The sequence below is a fragment of the Poecilia reticulata genome, linkage group LG2, assembly GCF_000633615.1.
Source record: "Poecilia reticulata strain Guanapo linkage group LG2, Guppy_female_1.0+MT, whole genome shotgun sequence".
NCBI lineage: Eukaryota > Metazoa > Chordata > Actinopteri > Cyprinodontiformes > Poeciliidae > Poecilia > Poecilia reticulata.
This window is the reverse complement of record NC_024332.1, coordinates 25257826-25270274: the sequence shown is the minus strand read 5'-3', so window position 1 is coordinate 25270274 and position 12449 is coordinate 25257826. Positions and strand designations below refer to the sequence as shown.

General features: G+C 42.6%; 1 protein-coding gene across 1 annotated transcript in view; it reads left to right on the top strand.

Moving 5' to 3' along the window:
* LOC103457584 (aryl hydrocarbon receptor-like) overlaps positions 1-12449 on the top strand; it is a 40110-nt gene that overhangs the window by 22335 nt on the left and 5326 nt on the right. The window contains exons 3-4 of the mRNA XM_017309211.1: positions 11465-11631; positions 11707-11931. Of these exons, the coding sequence (XP_017164700.1) occupies positions 11465-11631; positions 11707-11931 (392 nt within the window). The remainder of the gene's footprint in view (positions 1-11464; positions 11632-11706; positions 11932-12449) is intronic.

The following is a 12449-nucleotide window of genomic DNA, read 5'->3' as shown; positions in this document are numbered from 1 at the left end:
TTATATATTTATTTATTAATGTAATAATAACCCAACCTTTAGCCCTTGTTCTTGCTGCAGGATGATGATAAATCATATGAGTGTTACAGAAGCAGCAGACCTGCTGCAGACGTTTGTTGTCGTGTTTATCAGTCACTGAGTTCCTGATGAWTCATCTGGGTATTTTAATGGCAGGCGGCCATTTGCATAGAACTCTCACATTTCCCCGTTCAGGAGGTTTAACTTCCTTTAAGCTGTGAACTGTCAGCGAACGTCCGCCGTCCCTCTCTGGTAGGAAGCAGGCAGCGTTAGTGGAAATGATGAACCATCGGCTGCCTTCATGGAGAKTGTGTTTCACCACAGTGGCAGCTTCGGCACCACCACTTCCGCCTCGTGGCGCCCACAGCTGGTGAGAAGCAACAGGCTCGTTTCAGGATTTTAAAGCTGCAGGCTGCTGCTGGTGGTGAACCGACGATGATGAACAGTTCGACTCAAACCATCTTCACACTGGTGGGAGCTAAATTAATCACATTTTCTTCATATTTGTGAAGCGGTGTTCAAACGATGAGTGTGCAACCTGCGGCCACGTCTCAATCACACCGTTGGGGATGTCAGTTTCTACGCCCACCGAGCTGAGGGAGGAAGCTTCTGAGGTCGACTGGGATTTCCTCTGATTCAATAGATTTGAGAGCGACACCGCAGCGCTGAGCAGAACAGAGCAGAATGGCCCGGCGGTACTGGGAAATGTCACTTCCACCTGAACTTATCCCACATGCAAAGCAGTATCTGAGAGCCAAGAGTCAGGGCGTCAGGAATCCATCCAGGGCTGATTTCTGCTGTGAGCCAACACCTGGAGGCAGCGTCTCTCCTCCGCTACTGTCACTTTAATCTCACTCACATCGGTTTGGTTAAATAAAGCCTCAAATCACAGCAAACCTCATCTCAAACCACTTTACTGGAGGAAAAAAGCCACACCTCTAGGTGTATTCTGTATTTGCTTGCGGCTTTAAAATCACTTCTGCGGGGTAAAAAGCCTGATTTTTACTAGACTTGTAGAATCAAGCAGTCAACACTGTAGGGCCTGTCTGACAGCATGAAGTAGGCTGCAAGAGAACAGATAAGAAACAAAGTGGAGGCGCCATTACTCTTCATCCAGTCATGTAATCACAATCATACYGTCACAAAAATGTTCATAGTGCCATCATTTATTATCTAATTTCTATAAAATGTGGCTTACATTAAAGCTTTGATATGTAAAATTTATATTCTTTATAAATATAAATCTATAAATAGTTTGGTTTTTGTCAAGATGTAAAAGAGGACAGGACAAATTTCCATTTTGTATTAGACAATTTAATTTTAATTAATTGGAGCTGTAGGAGTCATAGTGCAGAGATTACATTAGCATCAACACCAATGGATGGATCAAGCATATTCTAAGCTCCGGAGGCCTCGGTTAAGGTCCGAGGTGATGATTCAACAGCTAAAAAGAGACTGGGCAAAAATGGCCTCCCTAGAAGAGTTCCAAGAGCAGAACCATTTCTGACCCAGAAGAACACACAGGTCCGTCCCACATTTACCCAAAAACATTTTGATGATCCCCGAGACTTCTGGGAAACTGTCTATGGACTGAGTTTTGTTACATTTGGCATGAAACTAACATTTCAGAAACAGTTGATCACACAGAGTCATGCCGCTGCATGTTTATCCTGRTAGACTGAGAGGGACCGATTCCTCGTTATTCAACAGAACCCAGTCCACTCCGTTCAGGAGCCGCATCTGCTAGCATCACTAGAACCGACATTACTCCTCTACTAGTACTGAACAACATGGTTTTTTATTAGATAGATCTCTGAAGTGATAGTTGTCTCTATGTGTAGCTTGAGTTGCTGTTAGCTAACCATCCCAAGGCCTGATGTTTCCATGGAAACCGCTGTGAGCGAGTTGGACAGTGATCACTGATAATGATCAGTCCACATTAATGAAAAGCAGTTTATCAGAGGCCTGCTCTGCTGTAAGCGTGTTAGAGAGGGACACTGACGCAGACGAGCAGAGAGTCTGCAGCTCCAACATGATCAGACACAGCCGATCAAACTGATAGAGTCTCCATGGAAACTAGAAACAGATCAGCTCCTCCTGCGTTTCGCACTGGGGTTGGCTTTCATGTCTGCTGTAGTCGTTTAACACACAGGAACATGTTCAACACATTGATTTGAATGTGATCTGGTGGATYTATAGATCTGTAGATTACTGGCTGCTACTATTGTTTTACTGACTTGCTTAATTCTGATCTAGTGAATAGTTTAACTTTTGGTTAACTTCCCAGAAGGTTGACTGGTTTTAACTGGCTGAGCAGCAAATGGACTCAGGAATGTGCTGACTAGGTGTTTGGTTTTTGTTTTCCTGACAGGAAGTCATTAACTGGTTGTGTTGCAAATAAACATTCTTCTTCTTCACTTACTGTGTTTAGTATTTCAGCTCACTAGTCTTCCTAGTTRTTCCAGTAAAGAGGATAGGCTGTGATTGGGTTCACTCATCTCTTGGATTACTGGCAGCTTTGTTGTTGTATTCATGGAAAATGTGTGTTTGTAGAGTGTATGATAAATAAAATGCAGTTTGGAAAGCTGAAAACCTCGCTCTCTGTTCAGTTGAAGTGAACTCTGGTGCGGTTTGAATGTAGATGTGAATGCCAAGTGGACCAGAGACTGCTTCAAATACAGGAAGTGGACTACCTTGCATGGCATTCTGGGTAAATACAAGCAAAACAAATGAAAGAATCATGAACTAGCAGCAGAAATGTCTCGTAAATAACCGATGCAACTTTATTTGTGTTTACATTTCACGAAAAAGGAAGTTGCATTCATTGTCTTCTTTTGTGTCGTTTACTCCAGTGGTTCTCGGTGCAGCGCCCCCACAGGTGAGGAGGGGAACAGGTTGCTGAAAGGGTTTGGTTGGTTTGACTCAGAGCAGAGAGAAARAGAACCACAGCAGCTGAAAATGTAACAAATTTAATTTTGGTCCCAATCGAACCGAGTCTAGTCTTTAAAGTAGACTAACTTTCTGCACAAATTACACAYACTTCATACATCTGCCAGTAAAAAGTATTTAAATGTAGTTTTACTGAAAACTGCCCAAACCACTCAAGTGTCAGACTGACTGCAGAGTTTTCAGATCAGTCAGACCGGCTGAAAGTGAGACCCACAGCAGACCTTGAAGCTGGACATACGGCAGCCCTCACAGCTACCTCCAGCTCCTGCTCATTAGTTATAAAACTCTCTTCAGAGTGCGTGCGTGTGCGCGTGTGTGTGTCTGAGGGGCTGTGTTTCCTGTCCTCAATGAGTCCATGGCACGACAGCGATAAGAGCGCCGGAGCTACATTATGTTTCCAACTCCATTACAGATTAGTCCAGATTGCACCCCTCCTCCTCTCCAAAGCCTCCTCATCCTCCCATCCTTTATTCCTCCTTTCTCTCCTCCTCCAATCAGCATTACATATTCAGCAGCTCCAAACTGGAGAACATGTAATCATGCAAACCAGTGGAGAGCCAGACATCAGACTTTTTGGCAGCTGCTCACATTTGCTCTAGCTGTGCGTGTGTGTGTGTGCTCCCAAAATAATGATGCTGAATGTTTTCTCTCTCTCTCTCTCCCTCTCTCTCTCGTCATCCTCTCCTCCGACGGTCTCCTTCCTCTCCATTTTCAGCTCAGGATGTCGGGGTTGAAAGTTCGCACGCGAAGCTGTGTGTGTGTGTGTGTGTGTGTGTGTGTGTGTGTGTGTGTGTGTGTGTGTGTGTGTGTGCGCGTGTGTGTGTGTGTGTGTGTGTGTGTGTGTGTGTGTGTAGATGTTGAAAGTGAGCAGTAACTACGGTAAATTATCCGAATTTCCTACAGTTGTGTTGAAGTGAACAAAGAGCCTTCCTGAACATCAGACATAGCTCTTTCTTTTTCTCTCTCTTTCTTTTTTCCCCTCTTTCTTCTTTCCCCTCTTTCTTCTTTACATTGTTGCTTTTATTATTTTATTATAACTTTTTCTCGTCATTGCATTTTTGTTCCTGTCTCCCTTCCTTCTTTAGTTTCTTCATTCCTTGCAATCTTTCTTCATCCCTCTTCTCCCTCCTTACTCTTCTTTCTTTCAGTCCCTCCATCTTTCCTTCTTCACTTACTTTTATTTACCCTCCCTTCCTTTGTTTCTTGCTTCCTTCCTTCTTTCYTTCCTTTGACTCTTCCATCTTGGTTTCTGAGATCCGATGCTTCACACCAGTCAGAGATAATAAAACAAAATCATAAATCATATTTTCTCAAATTCTTCAGTTGTTTGTTTGACTTGAAAGACAACAGGATATTTCTAGTCAAGACTATTAAAAGTTGTTCCTCTAAGATTTTAAACTCAATGACAGAGATAGAATAAAGGTTAGCATCAGCAAAGCTTCTGATTTCATTCAAAAGCTGAGCTGCCAAACTGGAGCCTGGCCCCTGAGGGCGGGACACACCTGCAGCGTGAAGCTAATCTTTTGACAGCAGCCAGGAATTTTAATTCCTTGTTGGAGAGACACTGAGTGATGAAATCCACTCTGTGAAGGAGTCCAGACCTGGAGCTGCCCGCTGACAGACGGGTACGATCTGTACGGCTGACCCGACAGTCACATTGACGAGTGTATACATTCAAACTTACTGCTGCAGGTCTGGTGTCAGGGGTCAGGTGTGGGTGGGACTGTGTTGTCAGAAAACAAAGCGAGCCGGATTATTCCAGTAAACAGCGTCCGAGATCCACCTGCCACCTGTTTGTAGATTAACCCTCCACTGAGTGTGTTTGGTAAGATATTAATAATCAATATTATACAGAAGAACGTATTCACAAATTATTAGTAGTATTATTTATCCTAAAAGGAAATTAAATGTTGTCACAAGTGTCTTTAGTTTGCTACATGAAACTGTAGAGTTTCATGAAACTCTACATGAAACTGTAGAGTTTCATGTAGCAAACAAMAGAGAACCTGTCAWCATACAACTGGATGTCATCTGCATAGAGTTGATCAGAAATAGACTGAATAAATCTAGCTAATTAAAATTGGGCCCAGAACTGAGCCCTGTGGAGCCCCTCAGGTCAGCAGAGAACCTGTCTGTCCTGATTCAAAATCTCCTATCAGATCTGAGTCCAGTCCAATGCCCAAAAATACTGAGCTGCAGACGGCTGCTTTCAGCTGCAGTACAGGATTTCTCCCTCTGCCTCTGACCCTGTTGTTGTTCTCCAGAGCATATATTTAGTCGCCTGAAGTCGGGACCAACGCAGAACAAAMGCTACCCTGTCATTTAGTGTCGGGCCTCCAGGTTTGTAGCCATATAATTCAGCGAGTGGTTAAGATTTTCAGGCAGAAGAGTCAGGTTAAAACTTTAAGTTCTGCTGTTTGTAATTGTTTTTTCTCTTCCTGAGAGGGAAAATGAAAAACCTGCAGCATCAGCAGCTGATCTCTGTTGGTGCCTGTTCTTCTGGGTTCTTTCTAGTAATAAGTACCATGTTTATGTGGGGTATTTATCGTCACAGGTGGGTGTGGAGCTTTACCTCGGATCAGCAGCTAAACGGGAAATCCATGCATGTGGAGAAATGTAAGAAGTATCTGACCATTTAATGGCTTCTGGTGGTGCAGATCACAGTAGCTGTCACTGATCAAAGGGACGAGAGCAAAACAGGAAGTCACACAGCAGATTTACAACCAGAGACCAACTCACAATCTGAAACCTGCCGGCGTTCATGTCCAGACCTGCGCGCCCCGCTCATGTGAGAGCGAAAGGCATGGAGCGAGCGCCGGTGATCCTGATCTCCTGTCATACCCCCAGCCCCCACAGCCTCCGTCATCCTGCAGCCCAAAGAGAGGCAGAACAATGGCTCTTTTCAGCGCTCCGGTTTCAAAGTCAAAGAGAAACCACAAAGTGCAGGAGATCCCGAGCTGGAAGACGGAGGGATGGAGAAGAGGGAGAGGCGAGGAGGCCTGTAGTCAGGGTCAACAAGTGCAAGAAGCGAGATGAAGAGCTAAAGCTGGAAAGTCTGAGAACCTGAAGAGGTTTCTCTGAAACTGAAAGAAAAGATGAAGACGCTTTGTCCAGAAATGTGTCCTAGTTTCTGAAAAACAGAAAGTTTTGTTTGCTGAAAACATTCAAAAAGCATAAACTCTTGTTTAGGTTTTCCTTCTAGACCAGGAGTCTGCAGCCTGCGGCTCTTTGGACCTTGCTAAATTGCTCTTAATAACTCTGGTTAAAATGAAAAAGAACCAGTTATTTTAACTTTTCAAAGTTTTCTGCAATATTTGCATTGGATTTCCACAAAGAATAACACTAAAAGTACCAAAAATATGCATTTAGGTCTTTTTTCTCTGGTATTAGTGGAATGCTTGTTTGGGGAAAAAAACATCCTCTTTAATTTTCATCTTCATTTTAAATCCTAAAAATAGAAATGAAATGCTGGAGACATTTCCTAAAGCAAGCTTTTGTCTGAGGAGTTGTCTTTGTGACATTAGCGGCTGTAAGTGAGTTTTTATTGAGCCGTCCTGAGAGCAAAATGGCTGTTTAGTCTTAAAAGGTTGCAGACCTCTGGTCTGCAGTTTTCTCCAATGTTCCTGAATTCTCTTTAGTTCTGTCATAACCGTGTGGAGCCAACAAAACTGGAGGATCAGTTCTTGTTTTTGTCAGAGTTTAGGACCAGACGGGTCTTTTTGATCAGCCAAATGAGTCTGGAGAGGAGCCGTACGCAGCGCTGCGGGGCCTCCTCTTCATCACAGAGCCGTAGAGGAGGAGGAGGAGGATTTGGTTTCTCATGTTTGATGACGGCGCTGGAGGTCAGCTGGTTCTGGTTAAATGGCGGCTCTGGAGCGTGAAGTCAGTTCTCCTTCTACTCCATCAGAAGGAGAACTGGACTTTCCAAAAAGCACCTATCCTATGTTGTTTCATTGTCCTCACTTTTTACTTCTACCTCCACTCTTCTCCTCCATCAGTCTTTTCATTCCTGGTATTTTATCCTCACCTGGTCTCCTTTTTGTTTGACCGAGTTTCTGATAATTACTCGCAYCTTTTTTCTCTCCTCTGGATCAGTCTCTATTCTTCTCGTCGGGCCTAAAATAGCTCAGTGTTGTTGTAATAACACAGAACCACTAAACCAAATGGCCTCCAGCTATGACTGTGTTGAGGCGCAGCGCTCTGAGCATGCCCAGACCAAAACCACTGTGAGGCAACAGCGAAACCCAAGACATGGAGAAAACAACACGTCGTCGCTCTCGCGCACCACATCCAGCTGCTCCTCGTTTGTTTGCATCTTCTCATTATTTTTCAGACTTCTTCTTTCACTGAATGCGCTCGGTCGTGTTGGGTTTCTGTTTGAAATGCGTCTCTCTTTGATTTYTGGAAGTTTTTGGTGTGTCATCAGGCGTTCCTTTGCTCTGAGCTCATTTTTGTGACATTGCAGCGAATAACTCATGCGGTTTTGTCTCCTGTGCATCACCACTAATCAGCCAAACTCTGAAAAGTGTGTTTGGATAACGATTTCTATTTAAAACAAAATACTGAGTTTATTTTATTTAAGGGTGGAGGACACGTGAGCGGTGTTAAAGTTCTCTCAGCAGTGACCTAGATTTGCGTATCACTGTTAAATTAATGAAATGAAATCCAGTAGTAAACAATAGAGCAGAGGTCCGAGTACACAGCCTTGAGGTATCCCAGGTAAACCAGGGCTATAGAAAAGTGAGTACTACAAGTATTTTCCAATGCTTTTATTGTGGAGTGACTTTCTTAAGGTGGTGGTTTCTTGATAGTCATTTTTCTTTTTCTCTATTCTGCAGTTGAAACATGAAAGGTGTCGAAACGAACCATTTTAAAAATGAACAAACCAGGTACTGTTCAGATAATAATCTAAAAGAGCGATTACTTAGTAATTGTGATAGTGATTACTTAGTACTAGAGCAACAACCTGTTAATATTCTAATTCAGAAAACCCTTGTTCTTTTTTTATACATTTCGTTGCAGTTTTCTAATATTGAAATTAGTCTAGTTTTTTCTGTCTGTCTTCTATGAATTCAGTCCTTTAAAAGTGCCAGATAATCATGTTTCTGTCATTACATTTCGTTCATTTTATCATTAAATATATAATTGTTTTTCATCAGAAATTTCAATGGTTGGTATGACCTAATTAGCAGTGATTGAAGCCAAGAAGCGTCTGTTTCTAGACGTTTGTAGGCATGCTGGTGAAAATCATCCATAAAGTAAGTTTTCAGCTCTATAAAATCAGTTCTGAGTAAATAAACACATAATTCAGGCCTGAACACATCCAGTCATGTAACAGCGCCGCAGCAGTGGGAAGACGGCCTGAGGACCGTTGAGGGGAAACGGCATCAAATCGGTTGTTGCTCTTGAGTCTTGGCATAAATGGAGTTTAATGGCGTGCGGAGCGCGTCCTGGGAGCAGTAAAGCATTTGAAAGGAAACTCCCTCTGAGCCGAGTCRGAGMGGAGGAGCACGAGATTAAAGAGAAGTGTGTTTTTATGTGATCTTGTATGTTGTCACTCCAGAGGAAGCCGGCGTGTTGCCAATCAGTCATGATTAGGTTKGGGAGACCTCTCTRGCTCTGGGTGTGAGCTGGTTTTGGWGGGTGGTCGCTCGACGCTCATCATGTGTGAAAAGACGGAGCTAAGCTCTGGGAATGTGCAGCTCCATTAAGCAGAGTAAATGAAACATGCAGCAGCGTAAATCATCACAAGGAGCGTCACTTTTTCTGTCGTCCTAACAGGCCCACTTGTCTCTAATGAGTTTCTGTCTCGGTTCCTGCGGCTGCCTTGGTATTCAGCTCTGGCTGTGTCAGGCTTTAGAAAGTGTCCCTCTTCATATTTTGCTTTTCTTRATCAGAGAGTTGTGTAAGCGCACATGAATGTGGATTCCTTGGTATAAAATGTTAAAGTTGGCTTCTGCAACAGGAAACTCCTGTTACAAGATTTAAAGGGGGATTCTGGGACGCTTCCCTCCTTTGTACTGTGGTTGGTTTTAGAGCAGCCCATCTGGTTGGTTGTTCCTGCCTTTGTAGCTGGACACTACCACATTTTCTGGGATTACTGGATCTCTTTACMAGGGAAAGGTTTGGGAACTGATTCCAGTTTTCTCTCTTCATACAATAGATTCTCCATCTAAACTCAGCTGAGCTAGACGCCTGGAAGAAGAAGAAAATACAAACTTCTCACATCTTTTGTCTTTCTGCTTTCTCTGTCTCTTTGGAGGCAAAACTTTGATTTGGCCCAAGCCATTTCAGTTTTTTTTTATTTTAGGATTTTAGAATATTTAAGTGTTTAAAGTTTATAAAGTTATCATTAATACCCACTGATATGTAGGACTGTGTGCGTTTACTGCAAAAACACCAAATCGTGCCAAATGTTTCTGTCCAGTTTCTATAAAAATATCTTATTACACTTGAAATAAGACGAAACTAAGTAACTTTTCAGACAGATATACTCGTATGAACTCGTTTTAAGGCAATAATTTCTTAATATTAACTTTAAAAAATAATTTATCCRCTGGCAGATTATTTCACTTTGTCTGTTTTCAATAAAATAATCTGCCAGTCGAACTAGTATTTTTATAATCAATATTAAGTTATTATTGACTTGAAAGAAGCACATTTTCTGCTTTTTTTTATCCCTTTTTAGAGTCAGAAACCTGTTTGATGTTGGATACAATAAGAGAAACCAAACTGCTGAGTCGTGTTAAAACCACAGACTCAGAGAATGCTGACTCACCGGTTGCCATGGGGATTCCCCCCATTTTCTACAAGCCACAGCTCCAGTGTTTTATCAGAGGACCAGGAAGCAACAGGCCTGAATTAAAACCTCAAACAGAGTTGCTTTGTATAAATGACTAGTCTGATTTTAAATGTTCCCAAACAGAAGAAGCAGAACCTCTAATATAACTTCAGAGGTAGATGTTTCTGTTTTACTTCATGCTCCACTGTTGAAAGAAAAAGTCAGAGCTGCTGTTTTCCCTTCACTGAGGCCAAAATAAGAAGTTTAAATTAAAATGTTTCTGCTTATTTCAGAGTGGAAACCAACCTGTTGKATAAAGTTTAACGTTCTGAGTTATTTAAGCTTTAAACCATGAGGTTACAGAAATAAGTGACCGACTTATGGAGTTAAATTAGCCTATTTGCTCATTTTTTCTGGAAAACTGAACTYCAAATTATTTGTGGAAAATTTGTCTATTTGTTTATTTTCCATGTAATGCAACTCCAAATTTGTCTATTCACAGATATTTTTTAGGGCACGTCTAAAATATYCAAAAGAAAAATCAGTTTTGGAAGCGACTCAACACGCTGTTATTGTCTGGTGGTTTGCAAAACAGCCAATCCAAGAGTGGCTTTCATTTTCTTTTTTGCTGATTGGCTGAACCCCCCAGGGCTTCTGTACGTATTAATGCATATTAAGTTGCATTTGGTGTTAATAGGCAGCTGTAAGGCTTGAAGTCGTGGTRGATTGATTTGGTACCTAACCCCGGTTAATCCCAGCGGTCCTTATGTGTGGTGTTTTATTCCCAGTTGAATCCTATTTTGATGGATTCATTATGGAAGCTGAAGAACAGGAAGAGGAACGGCTCCAGATGTAATAATGTAAATAAATGTGCTTCCATTGTTTAAGTTTGGCAAAATCATCAACTCAAAGAGTTTATTTGCCGTATGTGTCAGTCTCTTCTTTTGGATCTGTCTGTTAAAAGCGTCTGTGTCTGGATTTTTAAAAAGCCACATTTTTGTGCTTTGAGTCACAAAGGCCTCGGTGTGAAGCGTTTCCTCCTCCTCCAGAGTTTGAGCTTGTCAGACCTAATCACTGTGAGGATGTGCTGGTTTTCTGGCTGATCTCTGTTGCTTTTTAAAGGACTTATAATCTCCGGGTTTCCATCCGCTTCCTCCAAATTACATATTTAATTCCTTCAGGATTGTTTTCATCGGCGACRATCTGCCTCCCGATCGATGGGGTGTCTCTGTGAGCCTCGCAGGCCTCCGTCCACCACTTCACACGCAGCCGTTCTTCCCTCAAAAAGTCCCCTTCCCTGCTGAGTTCAGATCAGCGAGTCCAACGGGTAATTTTGTGGCTCCGCCTGTTCTCCTYGTTTGGCCCCTGGAGGAGCAGCGTTGGATTTCAGAGCTCTCACTCTGCAGCTGCAGCTTTTCCTTCTCTTCAGTTTCAGACTCCAGCTCTCCGTCTGCTTCCCTCCTCCATCATCCACATGAGCTGCTTTCCGTCTCCCAGCCCACCTGTTTCCTCTCTGAGGGATATTTTAAGCCATTATTTTCTCCACTGTTATTGAGTCGCTTTGTCTGAGTGATAAGAGGAGGAAAAGGAAGAGATGCAGGAAGCATCAAGCCGCTCCGCCCTGATAGAAACATGCAGACAGATAAAAGCTCTTCCCTCTGCTCCATCACCTGAAGTGAGTTCAGCATTAAAGATGTTTGTTTTGTTCTCCTGCAGCCGTCATGAAAGCCGGCCCAAACGGCTCCGGCTGGAGCAGCGAGCGGGAGCTGCTGTTTGGAGGAAAAGTCCAGAGCGCCGCGCCGCCGTTGCTCTCCGCCGCYTTCTCCACGGTGACCACCTCCATCGACGGAGTCAGCTTCTCGGAGGGAGACCTGCTGCTGCAGGTTTGGCTTTGCTTCAGAGCTGCAGCTCAAACGGGATTGGTTCAGAAAGCAACCATGCCTCCTCTGTGTCTGCAGGCACTGAACGGCTTCGTGTTGGTGGTGACGGCTGAGGGTTACGTCTTCTACACGTCGCCCACCATCCAGGAATTCCTGGGCTTCCACCAGGTACAACTCAGCAGCTACCGCAAATATGCACCAACCACGTGTGTGTCACCCTGRTGTGTCCCTCAGGTTCTGCTAAATCATGAACTTTTTCAGTGTTTTCAAATAACAGGAACAAAAATCAATCAAAACTGTTCATAATATTCACAAAACTTACAATAAAACCTCAAAAAGGAGCAGATTTGACTGGCAGATGCTCCAGACCTCAGCTCTCTCCTCAGCTGCACAGAACTTAAATTAGACAATAAAGTCTTTGTGTGTTGATTTGGCTTCATGGTTCATGTATTTGCAGATTTTTATTTAATTTTTGCTGCTATTTTAACTTAACCAACAGTCTCCTCCCACAGGAACGATTTGTGGAGAAAGTATGTTCAGCATTTCTCAGTTAACAGATAACTCCAAAATATTTGCAATTTTCCAATTTGCTGATTTTCTGTGAAATTTAACTACAAATTATTTAGGGAATATAATTTGTGAAARAATTTGCACATTTTGCAAATTTTTTGTGGAAATTTCACAAATTTGCTCTTTTTTTTTTTTAAACCTAACTCCAAATTATTCTAGGAAAATTGACTAATTTTCAGATTTTTTTGCATAACCCCAAATTATTTACAACAAATTTGCCCATTTGCAGATTATTTTTATAATACATAACT